Source organism: Leptosomus discolor, chromosome 1 (genome assembly GCF_034619465.1).
Source record: "Leptosomus discolor isolate bLepDis1 chromosome 1, bLepDis1.hap2, whole genome shotgun sequence".
NCBI lineage: Eukaryota > Metazoa > Chordata > Aves > Leptosomiformes > Leptosomidae > Leptosomus > Leptosomus discolor.
Window position 1 is genome coordinate 178,104,642 of NC_141391.1, and position 21,906 is coordinate 178,126,547.

The 21,906-nt window shown below is 38.1% G+C and overlaps 1 protein-coding gene across 1 annotated transcript in view; it reads right to left on the reverse strand.

Annotated features, from left to right (window-relative positions):
- Nucleotides 1-631: 631 nt before the first annotated feature.
- TRHDE (thyrotropin releasing hormone degrading enzyme) overlaps nt 632-21,906 on the reverse strand; it is a 215,340-nt gene continuing 194,065 nt past the window's right edge. The window contains exons 15-19 of the mRNA XM_086471708.1: nt 21,629-21,736; nt 8,351-8,518; nt 7,668-7,808; nt 2,638-2,719; nt 632-775 (exon numbers count right to left, since the gene is read on the reverse strand). Of these exons, the coding sequence (XP_086327834.1) occupies nt 632-775; nt 2,638-2,719; nt 7,668-7,808; nt 8,351-8,518; nt 21,629-21,736 (643 nt within the window). The remainder of the gene's footprint in view (nt 776-2,637; nt 2,720-7,667; nt 7,809-8,350; nt 8,519-21,628; nt 21,737-21,906) is intronic.

Consider the following 21,906-nt stretch of genomic DNA (forward strand, 5'->3'; position numbering starts at 1 on the left):
GACTGCAGATACAACTGGCAACTGAAAAAATGAGCTGGCATCTTTGTAATCATTAAGAGACAATCGGAGTGGTAGACTTAATTAGCAGCTAGCGAGAAAGTTCACTTTATATTTCATACTGCCCCAAGTTGGAAGCCTTCTGCATTTCCTTTTCCTTGCTTTCCTTTTGTTCATTGCAACACTGATTGTCGTGGATAGTCTTTGTGCTTTGTATAATGCCCATCTTTGATGTAACTGGAACTCACGTACAAAATGTGGCTGTCATACATAAGCATGCTAGAATACAGGCAGGGACGGTACAAGCATGCACAAAATAGTCTGAAGGGTTTTTTGTCTGTTTTTCTTCAACATTTACATGCACCACTTAGTATCATGTTTTGTTGTGTACACTGAGGACTGGATTTCACAAGCATTCATGATCTTCTCTTCTGAAAAGCTTCTTGACAATTTCTCAAGAGTCCAGTGTAAAAAAAATCTCAGAATTTAAAAAAAAAAAAAAAAGAAAAAGAAAAGAAAAAACCTTATCCCTGCAATCTGCTCTTGTCTTTGTGATTTTAATGTTGAACACTTCTAAAATGTCTCCTCTTCCTCTTGCAGAGCTTCAGGTTAAATGGTTGGCTGGAAAGACAGATCAGTGCGTCACGGTTTTTCTTAGCCACTGGAACAGTTCTTCCTTATAAAGCCTTTGCCACCGCACATTGGCTTCCACTGTTTCCACGGCGCGAGAGAAAGAGGCAGCAGCTCCCCCTTCGTAGCTCTTTATAAAGTTCTTTAGCTGGAAATACAAGTTAATAGGTTAAATTTGCAGGAAAGTTAGGTGTTTCCAGTGCACACAAGTCAGGGATTTAGGACAAACCTCCACAATCACTGTTGAAGTAAATGTAGTACCATGGAGAAAGATTTAATAGGAAATGTAGTAAGACAGCAGTCTGTCAATTAGATGTGATGCAATTGCTTCAAATTGCACTGGAAGATATTGACATGTCACTGCCGGATCACATTAATATCATTACCTCCTTCACTCCTGCAGCCCAGCTGATGCACTGTGTGGACAGCTGGGCTGCTCTAAACTTCTATTTCTACCTAAGAAACTGAACTGGGAGCACTGGAAATGCTTCAAATTCAGGTTTATATGCAAATATGAGCAGAAGGCAGTCCTGATGCACTTTGGATTTATCAAGCTACACAACAAATTTATTACATTTTGATTTGCAGAACCCTTTTGATGATGTAATACCAGTCAGTCGTTTAGAAAAGGAAGGGATGGTTACAGAGTGAAGAGAATGGCAAAATAGCAAGTGGGCACTCTGATGATCTTTGAATGCCTGAAACAGATTCCCTCCCTTATGAGAAAACTTTGATCTTTTTTCAGCAGACTGAAAAGGCTCCTGCTCTGTTCTTTTGTATGCTTAAATTATAGCACTATCACCTGGATTATTGTAGCTGATGGCACTGGCTAGCTTTGAATTACTGCTCTTTTTAAGTGAGAATTGCAAGGCTGATCTGCATAGTAGGTTGCTGGTTATATTAACTTGTATAAAATTAGGTGGGTTTAGCCACAATTATTCATAACTAGTTAATTTCTGTTTCCTGGTGACATCAAATTCACCTTGTTCATTTAAATCTAGCTTTCAACAACATCTCTTTGTGAATGGGCTCAAAACTGAAAAGGCTGATCCTGCAACTGTCTCATCACAGTTAAAAGCATGAGAGGGACCTGGAAACTACCAAAATCAGACTTTATCTGCTCTCTGTAATTTTTATATCAAAATGTTTACAAGGCCAGCTTCTTTTAAGGGAATTATAAACAAGCGGCCGGACAATACTATCATGGAGGTGGAAATTAAAAGTACAGAAGGCTTCCTTGTGCAGGGCAGATACTCAAATCTGGCCAGCACTGTCCTTTCCACCTGGGTAGCTTTGAGGAAACCAGCTGTGGCTCTTCCCTAAGTTCCTGAAGCCACTAGACTTGAGTGCAGACAAATGGTTGGACACAAAATACCATAGCGCAATCAGAGTTCAATTAATGGTGATTATGCTGCATAAGAATCATTTGATCCAATTGGGGTAATGTTGAGCAGCTGCTAAACAGAGTGTAACACAGCCACACAACTACCTCAGTCAGGGCAGATGTTAAGTTAAAATGAGAAATCTTCGCAATCTAAATAAGAAGTACTTAGCATTTAGAACAAATTATTGTGGTGTCATTTGGCCAGAATATCGGGTTAACAGTTTTTCTCACATGGAAATACTGTAGGCAAAAGAACAGAGAAGGCACTGGCAGCTTCTACTTTCAACACTGGGGTTTTCTAGGGTTGCCCTCTGCAGCATAAATTAATGAGGACAGAAAGATCTTCTCTTTAGTTTCTCAATCAATAGTCAAGAGAAAAAAAAAGGAACCTACGCATCCAGCCAAGCAGAGAAGTACATGCACTACCCCCTCCTGACACCACCTCTATGCACTTGGGTGCCTTTGCAATCTGCTCCTCATCCTCATGGTGCCCAGCTGTAGCATGGGCCCTGTTGACTCCAGCTGAGCAGCCACAGTTCCCGGGCAATCAACACTTTATTGCTCCTACCCTGATCCCGGCTTACAACAAACACAGCCTCACATGCCAAAAGTAATTTAACATTTACCTCTCTCAGTTCTTCTTCGGTATTGAGGAATTCTGTGACCCCACTGATAAGCTTTGAATTCATAAATAATGCTTCTCCGTACCTGCAAGGGCAAAAGGAAGATGCACAGACAGTTAGCGCAAGTGCCTGGCCGACTGAAAATTTGAAAGCAGTTTTCTGTAAGCACGAGAGAAGACATGGGATCAAATCTGGGAATCCAAGGGAATAGCACCAGAATTGGACACTGGTATTCCAGTGTTTCATGCTAAAAACCTGGACTGAGACATTCTAGGCTGAGCTATTTGTAGTTAACTTTTAGTCAGATGCAGAATGTGCTTAACTGCAGCCCACAGATGACAGCTCCAGAGGAGGAGATGACCAAATCACAACACCACCTCTCATTTAAGAAAATGGCTTTTCATGTAATAACAACACGCAGCTCAAAATACAGGTGCCAAAGAAGGAGCAGAGCAGCAACTATGGAGAAGTATTCTGAGGAACCTGTAGAAGTATTCTGAGGAAGCTGTACCATTAAAATACTTTTTGAAGTGCTTCAGCTTTCTCTGCATTTTGTATTCATCCACCTCATCTACATTACAAATAGCCTCTCAGTAAGTGAACCAAATCAAATTTTCTTGTTCCAGTACCTGATAATTAAAATAAATAATACTGATAGCGAATACTGCTAAAATAATCCCCTGGGCCATGATGTTGCATCTTCAAAGAATCAACCTGGAATGAAAATTTGAAAGCTTGGGAAAGGAATATTTAAAGAGTAGGATATTGAGCAGCCATTAGCAATCACCTTCTGCAGGTAGTTGCTTTGAAACTGGAATTCAAATCCTTCTGTTCCACTTGCTTTTCCACAGTTTTTTTTTCAATCCCCCAAATGAACCATCTACATAATTTATAATATTAACCAGACTACTCCTAAGTTTTGCATTTGATGTTGGAATAGTTTGCGTGTTTTTTGTTTTCAAAGTCTCTAGCACGAAGAATATAATTCCATTGCAAACCAAAAACAAGTCTTTTGTTCACGTTAGATGTCATTCAGCATCGCAAAAGGCACTTGACATATAGTTATCCTTATCTTTATCTGCACATATATCTAAAGCAGTATCTAGCTAATCTGAACATGACTGTTTTAAGATAGGGAGTCCAGCTCTCTGGTCAGACCTGTGTAAGTAATACCAATAGACTTCACTGCAATTAAGTTTATCTGGGGGGACAATTCAGTTCATGTCCCGCTTTTACAAACTGATTTAGAGGAGGAATTCAAAATTCAAAGTGAAATGAACAAGCCCAGTCACAGCTTTCTGCTCTACTTCTATTAATCCTAAATTAATTACCTTTAAATGCTTAAGTACTGTAAGACACAATCCTTTCAAAAGGGAGAAAGAAAAAGTGAGAGGGATGGCTGCAGGGAGAGGGATAGAAAGAGGGAGAGGGAAGAGAACTGGGTTTTCTTTGGGAAGATTCTGCTTTAGGGAAGGTGTACACTGTGTTGCTTGCGACCTTGAGCTGCTACAAGGGGAAACAGTTATATATCAAAAATCCTACTCCCTGACCACTAATAACTCTTGGATATTTCTGCAAGTACATCTCTTTTTCCAAAACTTCAGTCACACTGACATACACAGACATCCAGAGGCAAACGCCTCCTATGGGAAGTATGGATTTCATGGTCCTTTAAGCGTGTTTAGGCTTTCTAACAAAGCCCTTTATTATTACAGTCTCAGCTTAGCCTCATAATTGACTGCTTGGAAAATTGGAAGCTTCTCTTGATGGGGTCTTTTGACAAGGTTACCAATCCACTTTACAGAAGCAACCTCAGAAACACAGCTGCAGAGATTTTATTTTTCTTGAAGTTTCTACTGTAGCCACAGTGCAAACAAGAAGTAGCTGAATTCCTTCCACTGAAAATAATAGCTTCATGAATACCTGTGCTGATTACTGCCCATTATGCATACTTGGTAAAACATCAGCCACTAGCAGCAATTTCTAAGCGGTCTCTGCTGGCAAAAGTTCTAGAAAAGCCACCTCCCAAACTAGTATTTTGCAGGCATGAAACATAAGAATAAATAGAAAAAGTGTTTGGTCTTGCAGGTATCAGTGTTCCCGCTCTTCACAGGGAAGACAACAGCACGGCAGAACCAGGACCTTACAGGCCTGAGCTCCCTGGGAACATACTGGGGTCATGGGCTCTCCACCCGCTCCTTTACTTCTGGGGATGCAAACCTCCAATGCCTCACATTTGTACAGGCTTTGCACTTGTGCGGACTCAACTTGAGAGGCAGCCTAGACCATTTACATTGCACATATGTAAATGGCTTCCCAAATATTGTCAAATTCGCAAATGCTGATAAATGATTTGGGACTCAAGAATGAAGGAATTCTTACAGGCAGCTGTTGAATTAAATTATCCCACACCAACACACACGTGCACACATGATAAAAATGATTTCGGAGCCAAGGTAGTGCATGCTCAGGTAATAAGAATTCAAGCATAGTATTTTCAATTCTCTTTTTCAGAATTTCAGCAGTCTTAGTCCCACGGATTTCTTAGGAAAGACTTGTTTGGCACCTCAACTTCTAAGTCAACTTTGTAAATGGGATATGAGTAATTTTGAAGACTTCATACATTATCAGTATCTTCTGGACAATGTGAATGCAGGTATGCTGCAAAAATATAAAGGGATAATATCTTGTTGTTCTATAACTCTTTGACATGCTGTGTTTTAAACTTAGAGGAAATAGTGTTATAGTATAATTTACTCACCCTCAGCTATTTCATATTACTATCTCAAACATCAACATCTTTTATAACAAATTCAGATATTGCCTTATTAAATTAACGTTTTGTGCGAAGTATTTTAAATAAAATTAAGTAATAAATCATAATTTTAGAAAAAAGATGCCTTGAGACAGAGTATTTTTGAACTATAATTCCACAATAAAGCTTGTATTTTAAAAACATACTAGTGTGGCAAGTTTAAATCAGAAATCTAATTTTGCATTCTATCATGTCATTGTATCACTGAACATTAAGGGGCAAGGTGTTAAACTAATTCCACCCTCTCAAACTCTCTCTTAAAATGTTTTAATCTATAATTACAAAACAGTTATTTTCAATATACACCACATAGGTACAGCTTGCATGAACTATTTCATTCCACTAAATTGAATCCTTTGGCAATTGATAGAAACAAAACTGGACGTCCCTTTCAGAAAAATGCAACTGCTACAATCCTTTCGGTGGCTCTGACTTGTGTTTGGAGATCACACTGAAATGTAGATAACATAAAGTCAGTGTTGGGCAGAGAGACAGACTCTCTGTTACTTCTTCATTGAAAAAAGACAGTTACAGGTTTTTGATGACGCCTTGCTGAATGTTAGGAACTCAGATAACATAGTGATGCATTCCAGGGAAGTAAGAGAAATAAAATTCAAATTTTAGGTGAAGTTAAGCTATTTAAAATTAAAACACATAAAAAATTTGGCATGTGGTATAGTTTTTTAAGTCTTGTCCATTTGTCCACACTGCTTAACCTTGTCCATGTCTAAAATCACAGGTGTTAGCTAGGCTGTCAAATGAAAGTACTTACTAAGGCAGGACACAAGTTCTGCATATGTGTTTATAGCAGTACAGATTTTGGCAAACTTATACCTAAACTCTGCATAAATCCCTGGAGGAATCTGAGAAATTTTTTGCTATCCAGAGCATAACTAACTGCACTGGGTTGCATAATAGTAAAGGGTCTGACATCCACTTTCTGTGTAAAAGTCCAGTTCCTGGAATAATCATACCAGAAGCAGAAGATTCTTAATTTTTAAACTCCTCAGCACTCTTAAAGCTTTTTGGAATTTGCTTTCAAAAAGTATGCTCCTGCAATATAAACTTCCAAAACCAATTCCAGTTGAAACCTATTTTCCCAGCTGAACTTCTTCTAAAACCCCACTATACTATAAACTATTATCCAAAATAGCATGAACAACTTTTTGATTTTTTAGGTAAGTTGCATGGTCCCTGAGTTTCCTTGACTCTTCTTTTGATGCCATGAAACCTATAGTAAGTTTGTACCTGTATTCATGAGGCACTAGGATTCAGTAACCTAAATACAGCATCTTAAATATATCATTTCAAATATTCTGTGGTACACTAGATGGCTCCTCACAAGTCCAGAATGGAACAGATCTCCAACACTTTTTCTGCCAACGCCATGGGAGTGGCCTGGCGTGGGGTGTCTGAAGTTCCTGGACTCCTGCCTTTAAGAACTTGAACCTCATCCGAGTTGTGGTCCCCTCTAATCTGTCAGTATCAGATGAGCTGCCGTGAAATCTTTCAGACCCTCAGGCTGTCCCTGAAGAACTAAAGAAATTTCTCATTCATTGAATTAATATCAAAATCTTCATCAAAAAGGATCTTAAAATGTTGACTGGGCTTCTGAGTAGGACTTGTTCAAAGAGAAAAAGAAGTAGGTATAAGGAACAACCCTGTCTCCTTCCTGTTCCATCTATTTTTAATTCCAAATGTTTCTCCTCTATTACTTGAAACTCACCTGAAACATAGAGTGGAAGGAAAGGGGATGACACTCTATTAGCATCCTTTTGAAGATGGAAATGTTTCAAAAAGGGTTTGGTGTTTTTTTCCACAGTTGAAATAATGTTATTGAAAAGACTTTTTTTCTATCAGACTTAAAATCAGAAAAATTCCTTTGGGAACTACTGATTTTTTATCTATGTAAAAGTACCACTGCAGCATTTGACATATAGATAGAATTCATTATCATAAATGCAGACACAATAGAGTAATAGATATATATATATACAGATGATTGCTAAGAGATAAATGTTTCTATGCATGTGTGTGATAATCCATGAATAAATACATTTATGACTCATACGTATTTCATATTTAGAGACATCTCTATTTATGGATTACAAGAGAACGGACTAGATTCAGGAACTTACATGAATACATACATATACAATACTTACATAAATTACATCAACATAAGAAATGAAAATAAATTTAGACTTATTATCTTTACCTAGCATTTAGTATTTTCCATTTTTCTCTGAAAAACTTCCAAGCAAGATCCCTTCCATGTGGATTCCGAGCTACGTGGATTATCACATCAATTGCATCCTGATCCAGGACAACTTCCGAGTTGAGAGACAAATTCAAAAGCCTAGTGGGAGAAACAAGGAAAAAAAATCCTAGTTAGTTTCACCAATACATAGTCTAACAGCGGCATATCAGATAACTCTCAGAAAAAAAATAATAACTGTCCAATGGCTTTTTTAAGTCTTCAAGTGAGTTCAGTGGTTTATTTCTATGATTCCAAAGACCAGACACATTTATGAATCAGAAAAATCTTGATGTAAAAGGATTTCAGTAAAAGCTGAGTGGAACTTTACATGTGCATTTTTATGAAATCAGTAAGATCAGACTGGTCAATACATTTAAATAAACAATATGCTAACAAAAAAATAACAGCAATTATTATAGGATTTCAAACATTTCCAATGAACATAGGAAAATCTGGAAGTGAAAAGACATAATATTTGTCAATTTTCATATGCATTAATGCAAAAACATAAGACAGTTTAAACACATTGTGAGCCTGTGCTTGAAAAGTTCTTTCATTTAGACCAAAGCTCAAGTGACTCTCTGTAAATGCTGAAGTGATTATGGGTAATAGTCAGATACAGATACATAATATTTTCATACCTGTTGAGCAAGTTTCTGTCATCACTGCAAGTTAAGGCTTCTAATAATATTTTCTTCTCAGACACTGCTGTGGTAGAATGAAATTTCATCCAAATGAACTCCCATACATCTTCATCCATCAGTGAAACTCCTGTACAGTAGACAATGTCTCTCACATTGAGTGGGATTCTGCAAAAGAAATCAGTAACGGCATTGTGGTACATAAGCAGCCTCCTGATACTGGAAACAAAGGATGAACAGGACTGCATTTATGAGGCTTCAAAATTAAAGTGCAACAGACGGTAATCTTTTATTTGCAAAGTTACATTTGCATCTCTCTACTGCCACCAAAATCTTCCAGGCCATCCTAATAGATTTTCTAATGAGTAACACATGTTTGCCATTCTTTTCATAACACTGTCAGAAGACTATAAAATATGGTCATCCAGTTCATCCATACATAACATGCCACATAACCTGCAGGACAGGTAGCATAAGCTCTCCAAATTAGCATGAGATCTTATCACTCTGCTGCTGGGCTCTAAGCCAAGTCTCCCTTTCTTGTCCTTAGCACTGAGGTTTTACAACAGCATCAGAAACTCCTCCTTGCTTGTGCAGTAAAATGCTCCATCTTCATATCGTAACATCCAAGTAAGGAAGAATGTGCTGAGACAATACTACTTAAAAACGCTGTTTTCAGGAGTGAAGAAAATAGATCTATTCATTTTTTCAGCATATTAATACTAGTACAAAACCAGCTATGCCATAGCATGCTTGTGAACTGTGATTACTGCTCAAGTAATATCAACTCAGACTACATACAGTTAAATGAAAGCTTCTTGAAGCCAAATTCAGACCTTGTATAAGATGTGCATACGTACCATTTTCCTTCAAAAAGATCTTAGCTGGGCTTTTGAATTCTTTCCCTGCTTATGTTTACTATACAAGTATAGAAGTTTGGGGGCAAAACATTTGGGAGATAAAGTGTATTCCCACAGATAAAGCTAGACATTTCTCAGAGGAATATGTTTCTGATTTGCAGGAAAGAAAGCCCTCTTTTTGTTGGTAAAAGATATACTGAAACACAGTTCTCTAGTTACTAACAGCTGGGCTCAATCACCTCTGGAACTTCATACGCAGGACCTCTTTAGAGAATCCAGAAGTACATATAGCTGCTGGTGGTGTCTGGGCAGTAATACAGCTGGGCAAAGAATGAAATTACCTCTGTAAAAATGTATATCAAATCTTACACAATACAGAAAGAAAAGGTTACATCTAATAATAAGACCTTCACCAAAGTCTTACACTATAGCCTGGGCTACCTTGGTCAAGAACAAAGAGGTTCTTTTACTTCCATCTATTAATTCTCCAGGAAAAACAAAACAAAACAAAACACAACACAAACTTTCTTTCACTGAAATTTTCTACTGTTAGGCTCTGTGATGAGAGTTTTTGTTAAAAAGCTTCAGCTGATCTCTTTAGCCATGTCTGAGTGCCCAGAAAATGAAACCAGCATTGCTCTTCAGCATTTCTGTTTTGGTTCCTCTTCAGTACTTCAGAAGGAAGCAGGCAAGCTAAGAAACCCTATACTGATGACTGAGAAGGGTTACAAACTGTTGTTGCCTCTATGGGGTTAGCTGTCTCCAACAACTATGATGGTTTCTTGAGAAAAAGAATAAAAGGAATATGTAGCTACAGGAAGGCAAAACTAGAAAAAAAAGTGCGCTCCTCCTACTGGCTGAAGAACTTTGGGGAATTAGTGCCTACTGCTTTTTTTTGTAATGCTCTTTCTGAGTAGTAAAAAAGTCCTGAGGTTAAGGCTTTATTCATGTTCTCTGGCGAGTGCAGTCATCAGCTCAGAGGGTGTATCTGCAGGCTTAGATGCAGCCACATGAATTTTGCTTCTGCTGAGCTGACACAGCTCAGGATAGTGCTGCTTCTTGGAGGTTCTTTAGCAGAGTCCCATGCTAACAGAACCACAAAGGGCTGCCTTGACTAGTGCTGAGGTATTTTGCATTTGATGCAGACAAACCCAGACATTTATTCAGGAGTAAACTCTCCAAAGCAAAACTGAAAGGGTAGGCAAGAGAAATGTAGTTCATTTTAAAGCTGCTGGGAATATGAAACTTTTAACTGTGAGCAGCACACCAGCAGTATTGCCTTTGAAAGCAAAACCAGAGCTGCAATGTCTCATCTCTGCCACGAACTGCTTCCATCTAGCCAGGGTAGGTTGGTACTACAGTGCAGATCCTGGCATGGTTCCAGATTTGACCATTTCTTCTCCTCCCACCACAAATAGCTGTGTGAGAACATGCCCATCCCGAGCCATGCCAGGCAATCAGCATTGCTATGGTTATGACCACATAGCTCAAGCAATTCCTACATGTCACCAACACATAGATGGGACTCCAAAAAATGCAGGTTCCACAGTTCCTCCCCCTTGATGCTTCCTATTTCCTTCTTAGACTTTTTCCCTCAATGTTCAGATGACCTAAAAAGTTTGGCACTGAAAAAAGTTAGTAACTCTCCTCAGATTAACCCAGGATCAGCAGGTTTTGGCTTATGTATGGTGTATGCAACTGCTTCTGTGGTCCCTACAGAACCATGACACTAAGACCAAGGAAACCAGAAAATACTTAAAGCTGACCAGATCCATTAAAAGAAATATTGTTTAAACATATACAGTAAAGAAAAAGGCTTTCACCAGCCTTTCCATACTACTGAATTTTGATTCCCAAAAACTGAGTTAGCATTGGGAAAATGTGAGTTTGGTTGACATTTACAGAATTATCCATGTGTGCTAGGTGCTGAATTTCCATTTCACTGTGATGAACTTGAAAGTCTATCATTAAGCCCTTGTTGTAATATTTCAAACATTAATGAATATCAACAGTTTATCTTTCACCCATTTAACTTTTTGTTCAAAATGTGCATGCAAAGGAAACTGCATGCAAAAGAAACTGCATATAATCGAGTCTATTACAGAAAATTAAGACTACATATTTAAACACAAGAAATCAAGACATACTAAAATTAATGGAGCAGATATTTAGGTGCTGCTTCTGTGTTGGCTTATATTAACTCAGAATGAGACTTAAAGTTCTCTAAATAACTGCAACTCTCTCCAACCTTTGGGTCAACAATTACAGTAAGATAAATATGCATCCATACTGCACAGAACATGAAAGTGATATTAATTATCATTGCGTCTTGATTTTCCGACATCTTAGGTTATTTGTCCTTAAAACACAATTTTCTTACCAGCTTATGTCTTTTTTTTTGCTTTTAATTCGGGATTTACTACACTGACAACAGCCATAAGAACATATACTAAACCAAAAGGACTAAGGGATGCTATTCTGACTGTGGGACCAAACAACCCATTGCCCCAAATCTGTCTTATTATATGATATCTGAATATGAAGAACAACTGAACCCAGCAAAGCCTTATTTCAATGAAGGAAGGACTTTATATCTTGACACTGAAACACTAAATAATTTTTTTTTTAGAAGCACACGTAGTTCTTTCAGAGCTTTGCTGGCAGAAATACTATCTTTGGTTTACTGCAAGAGATGCGACTCAGCCAACAGATACTCTAAGGAACTATAAGGCACCTGGAAAAAGGTAATTCTTTTTTGGTTGATTGTCCCATTAATTCAGGTAGGAACTGTGTGCTGGAAGGACTGTTGCACTGTGTTTGGCTAGTACAGTCAGCAGCAGAGGTACGTAGAAGTGGATGTCTAACCCCAGAAAGGTCGGCATTCCTCACTTGAGGTTTACATTTTTGAAACTTACAGTAAAACATATCAATCCAATGGGCTTTCCCAGCTACTACTTTTACACTCTAAGTGCCAACACTGGTGATTTTAGCAACAGTGCAGCCAGTAACCGCAGGATCACTTGCATGCTCTGGGAAGGAAGGAGGACATAAGATAAGTGATGGCACTGATCTCATGCCCATAGCCTAGATGTCACCATGTTTCTTGCTAAGAAAACTCTATTGCCACTAAATCAGTAATAGCATACTTGCAGTGCTGCAGCAGATCTACTCAATATCATCCAAGCAATTGCTCCAGGGAAGGTTTTAGGTCTCTATCTAAAAGCTAAGTCATTAGAAGAACAAAAAAAAAAAAAAAACAAACCAGCCCCTACAAACCAAGACATCGAAACAAATACTGATTTTAAAAGGCTTAGCTTCAGAAACTACAAAACTTACAGCTATGAAAAGCTACAAATTACTCCTGTGAGAGGCTTGCAATCAGGACTGTAGACAGGGGGCTCTTCTTGTGGAAATTAAAACTGTTTACAAAAATGCAAATATCTCCAAAGTAATTTCTCTTTAACTGTTGCCTCAACAGAGAACCCTCTAATTGAATCTTCTCCATTTGTGGGGATTTTTGTTTTCTCTTTCCTCCAGTCCTTACGGACTTGTATTTCATCATTACCTAAACATGTGAAATCTCCCCAGTCTACAGATTTTTTTAATTTTATAGCTTCATGGAAAATGTTGTTCTAAAATTGCAGTTCCAAGACACTAGACCAGCATGCGGAATATTTGCCCCCTATATTAACTGAATCAAGTGGATAAAATTACCATTGTTTCAGTACCGCTTAGGTAGTAACACTGCAGAACATATCCCCTTGTTATATTAAACCTCATCTGGGCCTTCAAGATTGCTCTCATTTTTAAAAAGCTAGTATGATTGATGGATACTTCAGAAGAATAAAGATAAAGATTAACTTTTGAAAGCATCACTTTAAATGGCTTTTATTTGAATGCTGATCTAATTTATTTAACTTTATTTTTCTTGCTTAAGAGATATGATGGTGAGAATGAAATATGTAGCTAGCAGAGCTCATGTTTAAAAATTAAACACTTTGGGGAAAAAAGTTAAAAATTAAACAGTTAGAAAAAAATTAATTAAAATCGTGCTGTGCCTTTACAGGGATTTTTTTTTTTTCAAGAGTGAATAATAAAGCTCTACAATGAGCTAAGAATAATCTTCTAAGTTATAATTAATTGGTACATACTTGCTCCTATTTAAAGCATGTTCTAACAATTGGAGATACACTTATAAAATTGGACCATAATTATTTATCTTCTGGGCAAATTGTGTTCTAATTTTTTAAAATGTAATTGCACACAGTTTAGACAGTTCTTTGATTAAGTGACAAATTTCAATACCATTTAGGGTACTATTTGACAAAGAAAATTAATCAGAAACATTATTCTTTATTTTTGCAACTATTTAACTTAAGCCTATTTTTCTTGATGACTATATTTATAGCCTTGTTTAATAGCTTACAAGGCTCAGATAAGAAATACCAACAAAATGTTGGTACTTTCTTGGCAGATCTGAAATACAGATTCTGTTCTAAGGAACAGCACCACACAAAGTTTATTTTTTAAGACAGCAATCCCAAAACTTACACTCCCATTCTCTACGACAAACTCCAGAAGCCATGCTGCTGGCACCACCATGCACACAGAGGGGAGGACCCTCTGCCATAGCACACATCCAGTCTGAAGAGAAAGAGCAGAATTTCCCCTTGAATATTGAGGCACAGAGCTGTAATGGGCTTGACATTCAGGTGCCCGTCACGCATTGAATTCAGGGGATATTAACCAAGGATGTGGCTACTAAGGGTGTCTGTGGCAAAGCTATGCATAGACACCGGGTCTCCTCAGTCCCAGTCCTGTGCTTCCAAACTTCAGGTATTGCACGGGTCTGACTGAGGCAGGCAGAGAATACATCATCCCTCAAGTGATCCCGTAACTGAACACGCGACTAGCACGCTCAAGCTTTTCAACATTTATTTTAACAACTGAGTGGTGAGTTAAGCACTTCTTTGTGAGACTAATCTCTGAGTAGATACACCTTGTTTTGTCCTCTCTGGACAGTTTTTGCTATAAAAATATGGTCCTTTCTATTCGATTGTTTTGCAAAGTTGTGGAGAGATCATTCATGAATGAGAAAATTGGAGACGAATCTAACTTCCAAGGATTGAAAATCAATTACTGCTAATCCATAATCGCTACATCTAGGGTCATTTTATTATGATCACACACAGAAGTCAGAAGGTAAAAATGCTACCTCATCCAGCTGCCCCATAAAGCCCAGTTTGGTCTTTCACAAGATGAAATCCTCTCTGTTTTCAGACATACTCCCCAGATGGTCTTTCAGAGCACTAACTCCTTGATTAACTCATGCACTCAACAGTTTTCTTCCTCCTTAAACAGTTTTATCGACTGGAGTGCAAGATTCTACTCAAATGTTGTAACAACCCATTAATTAGTTAAATCACTTCAGCAACATTGGCTGACATTAGCTGGCAAAGCTCCAGTAACATTTCAAAACGCATGAATAGCTATGCCTGAATTTTTTCAGTAATTAAAACTTCTCAGGGTTGAGAACACAGAAGAAAGGATACATTTTATTGTTTTACATTTATCAGACATTCATGTGTGAAAAAAATGGAAATAACTCTCATTTTTTCATGTGTGCCGCTAATGATTTCCAAAAATAGCTGGTGGGCATCAAACCTGTGAAAAAAGCTAGTGCCTCTTCCAAGCAACTAACAAATATAATTAACCTGTTGGCCACATTCGCACAAATACTTATGTAAGTGGTTAAACTTAAGTACATTTATAAGTTCTTGCAAGACTGTAGCACTAGTGTGCCCATGTAAAACAAAGCAACAAAATTATGTATTTCAAGTCAATAGAGAGAGAAATAAGGGCAGAGAAAAAGGAAAGGAAAAATGCTTTGTTCGGAAAACCATTTGATTTTCTGTCACCTAAACCAGACTTCACTGAAATGATCCCAATTAATGACTGGTAATTTGTTATTTACCACTCCTTCAGATCTATGGATATAGACATGTTACAGTCTCCCGTACACTCCTGCAGTGTAATTTGTTTTTTCTGGTGGCATTTCCATTGAGTAGTTAAAGGTCCATCCAAGTAAGCACACTGGCAATTTAGGGAGGTGGATGGACATGAATCCATTGCCCCTTGCAGAGGAAATACAAATTCTTCACAAACAAGTATGGAGATTTAGTACTCTCAAATTAGGCTTGTTGGTTATCACTATCTTTGTTCAAATTACAGGATGAAAGTCGTCTTACTTCATTACTTGCACCTTTCTTAAGACTGATAAAGAATTAACTAGTGTTCCTAACAGTCACTAGTGCATTCCTAACAGCAATGTGCCAAAAGTCTTTAAAACGGCAAACAGAAGTCACTGGAAAAGCCCATATCCACATTATTACACTTAAGAAGATTAAATGAGGTAACTGAGTACTAGGGTGCAATCATCCAAGATCCTGATTTCACTTTTAGGAACCAAAAGTAGTTCATCTATAATGCAAAATGACACACAGTTGTAATCTGACTTGAAACCCATAGATTGAAGAGGAAAATTCACAGTATATTCTCTTTTCAGAGATCTCTGGCCCCACCTCAGCACCCCAAGACTTCTCAGAACAACCTGGATGATTAGAGACCAGAACAGATTCAAAATATATGGATTTGTGTTCAGGATCGTTCGGCAGCCTCTACTCCTCATTCACAAAGACAGACAAATGCAAACTTCATTAACCCATGGGCTAGAGAATGGATGCTGACTTCAGTCTAATTCAGTGCAGCAGCCTGCACTCCACTGCAAACATCATCTATTTATCCAAGCATTGCTTTCCTTAAAAAAGAAAAATAAAAAGAAAGAAAACCTATACCTTCCTATCTCTTGTGTTAGAAAGGGTAGACTGAACATACACTCAGAATTGGGAAAAAAAAAAAAAAAAAGTATTAGAAAGAACTAGAATACAAGAACTCCTTTTTCTGCTGAAGGCAAGATCAGCTGTCTCAGTTCAAAGCAGCTCTCTCACATACTCACATGTCCATGCTATCCTGTCTAACTTTGCCTCAAGCAAGCAAACAACCATAGTCCACTTTGCCAGCTGAACTGTGTACATGGCAACCTGTAGCTGATGGATGGTAACAGCAGCTGGAAGAAAATCACGCCTGCACTCACAGAGAGGTTTGCAAAAACATGCTTGCGTCTATGCGTAAGTTATGCTTTGAGCCATTATAGTGTGTATTCACATGTTACTGGTTGTTATGATACCTCCTCCAGGAGATTGTAGCCCTTCACACATTCTTTCCTGAACCTGAGAAATACACGTTTACTCAGTGTATCCAAGGCAGGAAGTCTGAAAATTCTAATCCTCTTAGAAACATGTTTTTCTTTTAGAAGAGATATGCAGTGAAGGTTAAAGGGGTTAACAAGGCTGATTCTCAAGCTCAGACAGGCATTGTATGGTAATATTGTTAAATTTTTTAGGCTGAACCACAATGCTGTTATATCTAAGGAGTGTGAATAATTTATTTCTTCACACATGAAAGAGCTTCACAGGGATGAGCTCAGCTAAATGAAGGTAGGAGCAAACATCTTAATTTTCAGCCAACAGTAGCTTCTCTTGTACAGCATTCTGCTGTTGACTGAATCCCAGTAACCTTACATTCTCAAACTACGAGGGAAATTTCAATGTGCTCATATGTTTTTTACTACGTTTGCATTCTTCTGAACATCAACGTGGAAGTTTCAAGGGTTTCCATTGCTCCGACAGAGCAGTAGCATACACTCTAACTTCACAGAGTGAAAATGTTTGCCTTCGTGTTAGCTATCAAGTCAGAAGTCAATGCAGGCTTTCAAGCAAAATGTGCTGGAACCATTAGCCATTTAAAAAGAACAAAATTACCTACATTCATTAATTAAAAAGACTGCAAGAAATACCTTGAAGTCTAATCTCAGATTTTCAGCTGAAAGAAATAATCACTTCTTTTTCAAGAATTGCAAGGATTAAAATATGATATCAATTCCTAGACCAGTACAACCAGATGTCTCCTTACAGCCTCTTCTACATGTGGTGGTACGTGTTTTGTTTGCTCCTTGTAGAGCCAAACTTCTTTTTTAGAGTTACACTCCTTGTTTTAGCATCATGTTTTGCCCTGCAAAAGTGGTAGTTAGCAAGTAATCCTGGTATTCCAGGCACTTAAGTCCCCCTGCCTCACATGAATGCTCACATCTTTAGGCTGAGCGTCAACTGGAGGCGGAAAGTGTGTTGCAGTATCTTAATACTGTCCCAAATACTTCACCAGTAAGTCATCAGGGTGGTCTTATGCATGTGGCTGATGTGGGGCTGAGGTACTAAACTAAAGCTCTATCACAATCTCAGAAATACTGTTTAAAAGGGGATTGAGAAGCAACTTCTCTGCCAGCTGTGTTTGAAAAGGAAAGGAGCAGACCTTTTCCTGCTTTAGTAACACATTTGAAAGGCATCTTTTCCAAGGACCCCTAACTCTATGATCCCCATTTACATATGCATTTGACATAGGTATCTTTCTACCCATATTGCTGAATGCTAAGAGGGCCCACTGTCTCTTCACAGTCTTGTTAAGAGGCTCCTCACTCAGCACAGTGGCTGCCACAACTTTATTTAGAGGTTCCTAATTCCCCTTGTATGAAGTGTATCTCCAAGCATCTGATTCTGCCCTGTGAGCCAGGCATCTGAAAATGAAGCACTGCAACACCTAAGTCACTTTTGAAATTCAAGCCTTCAAGCCTCTCAACCAGCTAAAGTTGCAGATCACATGTACAGGGTTTTTTATTAAATCCACACAAAAATCTGCAGTGCTACAGTTGGAAATCTAATGGCTTTTCTTCAAATAGTCCTGGAAACACAAAGAGGAGCTCTGGCTTTGTGCTATCAACGACCATTATTTACTGGTGAACAGTGGCAAATTATTTGCACAGTAAAGAACATGTAATTACAAATAGTAACTGATTATTATGATTCTTTCAATCCCCTACAGTGAAGAGTAGATGGTAATTAATTTTTGGACCTCCCAGACTAAATAAATTACTAAAAACCAGGCATATGCTACAGAGTTAGATGTTACTGTATTTATTTATTACCCAACATTATATCCATAATTAAATGCTACAAGTAAAACAGAAAAAACATTTTTTAAAAACTTCTAAAAAGCCATAGATTAAAAACATGGCTAAAAAGTTATGAATTTTAGCATTTATACAGTATTATTAATTGCACATTCTCTGTTATATTTATTTGAACTTTAACTTCAGTAACTGCCAGGGATTCAAAAACCTCCTTCACATGATGTACTGCCTGTGCATTTATGTGGTATTCAATGCCACAGATTAATTTAATACTACACTAATTTTGTATTGATTAGAATCTTGGGACACATGACTAATTCCATAGTCTCATTTTGGGGTCTACTGCTTTGAAGAATTTGTGTTCCTTCCAACATGCACTGCTTGTGAATTAGTTCATCATATGAAACATCTCATCTTCCAGAATAAGGTTTTTGGAAGGGGATAGGTGGAAAGGTTGCAGCTCAGCCTTTATTTTTACTCTCACAGTCAAACTCAAATTATACCTGTATATAAAAATACCTCTGAGCTATGTGGAACTCTGTCTTCATGCTCCGGCTATGCAAACCCACCAAGACTAGGCTTTCTGCAATGCATCAGTCAATGTCTTTGTTCTGCTTCTAAAGACGGAAGGGCATCTACAAGAACTGTTAGAGCAGTTTTCAGCAGATACAACTTTACTCATTGCCAATAAGGAATGGAGCAGGCAAGGATACATATAGTTTGTGTACCTGCCACCAGCTTTCCTCACCACGTGTCAGAGAAGTCTGGAGAAAGATGAGCAGCACGAGTTTCCCCTTCTTTGTGAGGAAACAAGCTCTGAGGGATTCCTACAGATTCTGAGGTGGCTGTTTGCAGCAAATTCACAAACAGCTGTTAATAGCATCAAACTAAGTAAAACACTTGACTGATGAGAAAGAATACAAAATGGCACCTGTTGGATGTGCTCTCTGCATATATCTTGTACTTACCTACTTGTCCTTTGCACTTGAGCTAGCTATTGTCTCTGAAGTGCTAAAAGAGGCAGAAGTATGACTCAAACACCACATTAACTAAATTCTGGTTGTAGAATCATCACAATTTTCTTGGTGGAAAAGCAGGGAAAACAGTCCCTGTTTTATTTTCAGGTTTCAATCTGAGCCGGTTTAAACTGAGCAAAGGTGATGGTGATATGGGATACCTCTGATGCAGCAGGGATCTAAACATTCCTGAAAGAACACTGACAGACCCCTACAAATGTTGTTAGGGTGAAATACAAGCTGATTTTGTGTCTACTGAGCTGCTATTACTAGTGGCCTTTGCAATGTCATTTCCATGCAAGTAGGTAGGAAATGAGTCTGCTCATATGTGAGTTACATTCAGTAGATGAGACTGCTCTGAGAACAGCAACTGGTAAATTCTGGGGTGGGGAACTGAACAAATCCTATAATCTTAGGAAATAAATAAAAACATGTCTCTCTCTTCTTTGCAAGTTGTACCCCTTTTTAATCAGCTGACTGTCAATGCATATTCTTTAATTACATTATTTGTTGCGGCTATTTTTCAAAACTGTGCAGCTCCTTTGGAGAAATGCACTGCTTTTACTTAGTAGCTATTCCTCTACCCTGCTGTGATGCTTTTATCATAACACTTGTCATATGCTGGCAACCACAATCTTGTGCTCCTAAGAATGGCCCCATAGAAAGGCTAAGATGAATCTACAGGTGGCTCCTTAAATTTATTCCTTTCCTCTCTTGCTATTGTTAGTAAAGTATTAAGCTGGTTTGGGGTTTTTTTTGATGCTTCCTTCTTGAATCCCGTTGGAAAGGATGAAGACACAGGGTAGGAGAAAGCTTTGCAGGATGACAGCTTTTTAACACTGAATAATCTACTGCTGTGCATGCTAATAGATGGTGCTAGGTTTGATTAACTAATTTGGCAAATGAATATCTAAGTAAATTACTTTTGCAGACTGTTTCCAATGATTCTTTCTCTTTAATCTCTTTGAATAGCTTCATACTGATTGTTGCTGCTGATGATAAGAATTCATATAAAACCCTTGGGTATATATTTCATAGTAAATATATCTGGTATCATCTTACACCAGAAAACCCTTCCCCTCACACGCATCTTATTTAAAGGTACATAGTCATGTTTTCAAGGTAATTTTTTTTCAGAAGTTTCAAAGTCATATAGGATTGTAATTTCCATTCGTGCACAGTTCATGGCTGGTTTTAAAAGACGCTCAGGTACTTATGTAGCTGGGTATGCCTGTAAAGGATTTTCAAAGATTACAAAGACAGACAGACATATTTTAATTGCAAAAAACCACCTGATTGGCCCAAGATGTCTTTGAAAAATCCTACATGCCTACATTTCTATGGAGATCTGATCCTTCTGCAAAGCTAATACAATTTTGGGACTAAAAATTTATAATACTTTTTCTCTCCTCTTTTTCTTTTTTAGTTGAAAATGAAATATTTTGCTTTAAACCAAAATATCACGTGATGTACTTATGCAAATACTTCTACACCCACATTCCACATAATCAGAAAATCCATCATTCTTTCTCAAGAAGTCATGGTCTTAACCTATACTCTGTACTTATTTCATTATCTATAGATCACTACTACATATTTGTATTTTCAGTAATTTAACATTTCTCAGATGCTTGACTTTAAACGATAAACCATCCACAGACCATGTTCCCTTGCCTCAGCTGAATAAACCTGTGTTTGGACAGCCTAACTTATCACATTTGCTGTCAAACCACTACAGTGCTGCTAATGCTCAATACATCAGCTATCGTATTATCCTCACTCTGAAATCGTACATGAGCTTTTCCATGTATTCCTTAATCACATTAATTTCCAAGTCTTCACCCTAAGTACTTTACAACATTTCCCTCAAATACAATGTTTCGTCTCCTTTGTTACTTCTCAATCCTTTTGCCTCTAACTTCTCTCACTTCTTTAATCACTTAGCACTTTCTGCTCTCTTGCCCCAACAGAAGCTCCATGTTTGTCTGCCAATGAGGTGTTCACTCATCTTTCTTCCTTTACACTCCTCCTTAAAACCCATCTTCTTGCCTTCTAGCATATAATTATCTGACAGTAATTTATCAGGAGTGGGCAGAGGCTACACAGGTGTCCCCTCCACCCACTCACACATGCAAAGTCAAGTAATTACTTCTGAAGGCCCACAGACATTTTTAAACAACAGCCAGCGACCTCTGCTTCCTCCCATACCACTCTGCAGAATAGGGCACTGTGGATGGGGGTGGGCAGGAGAGGAAGACCATGCCAGCTGTACTGCCTCCAAGTAGGAGAAACTGGAAATACACATTTCAGCTCCACTTACCGGTTCCTATTGCTAGAAATCCAATCCGAGATTAAGGTTGCAGCCTGCTGGTGACAGTGTTTGTTACCAAAGCTGCAGGCCAACATGATCACTTCCCGACGCAACTCTCTGTCCAAATTAAAGAAAGCAATAAGGCTGCATTAATGAACATGCTTGAACGTTTACAAAAAATCTATTTCTTTTAACAGTGGCAGCAACTGATAGTTAGGCAACATATGAACGATAATCCAGCTATACAAATCTCAGTGTCAATCTAATGCCTTCAGCTGATGCAACAA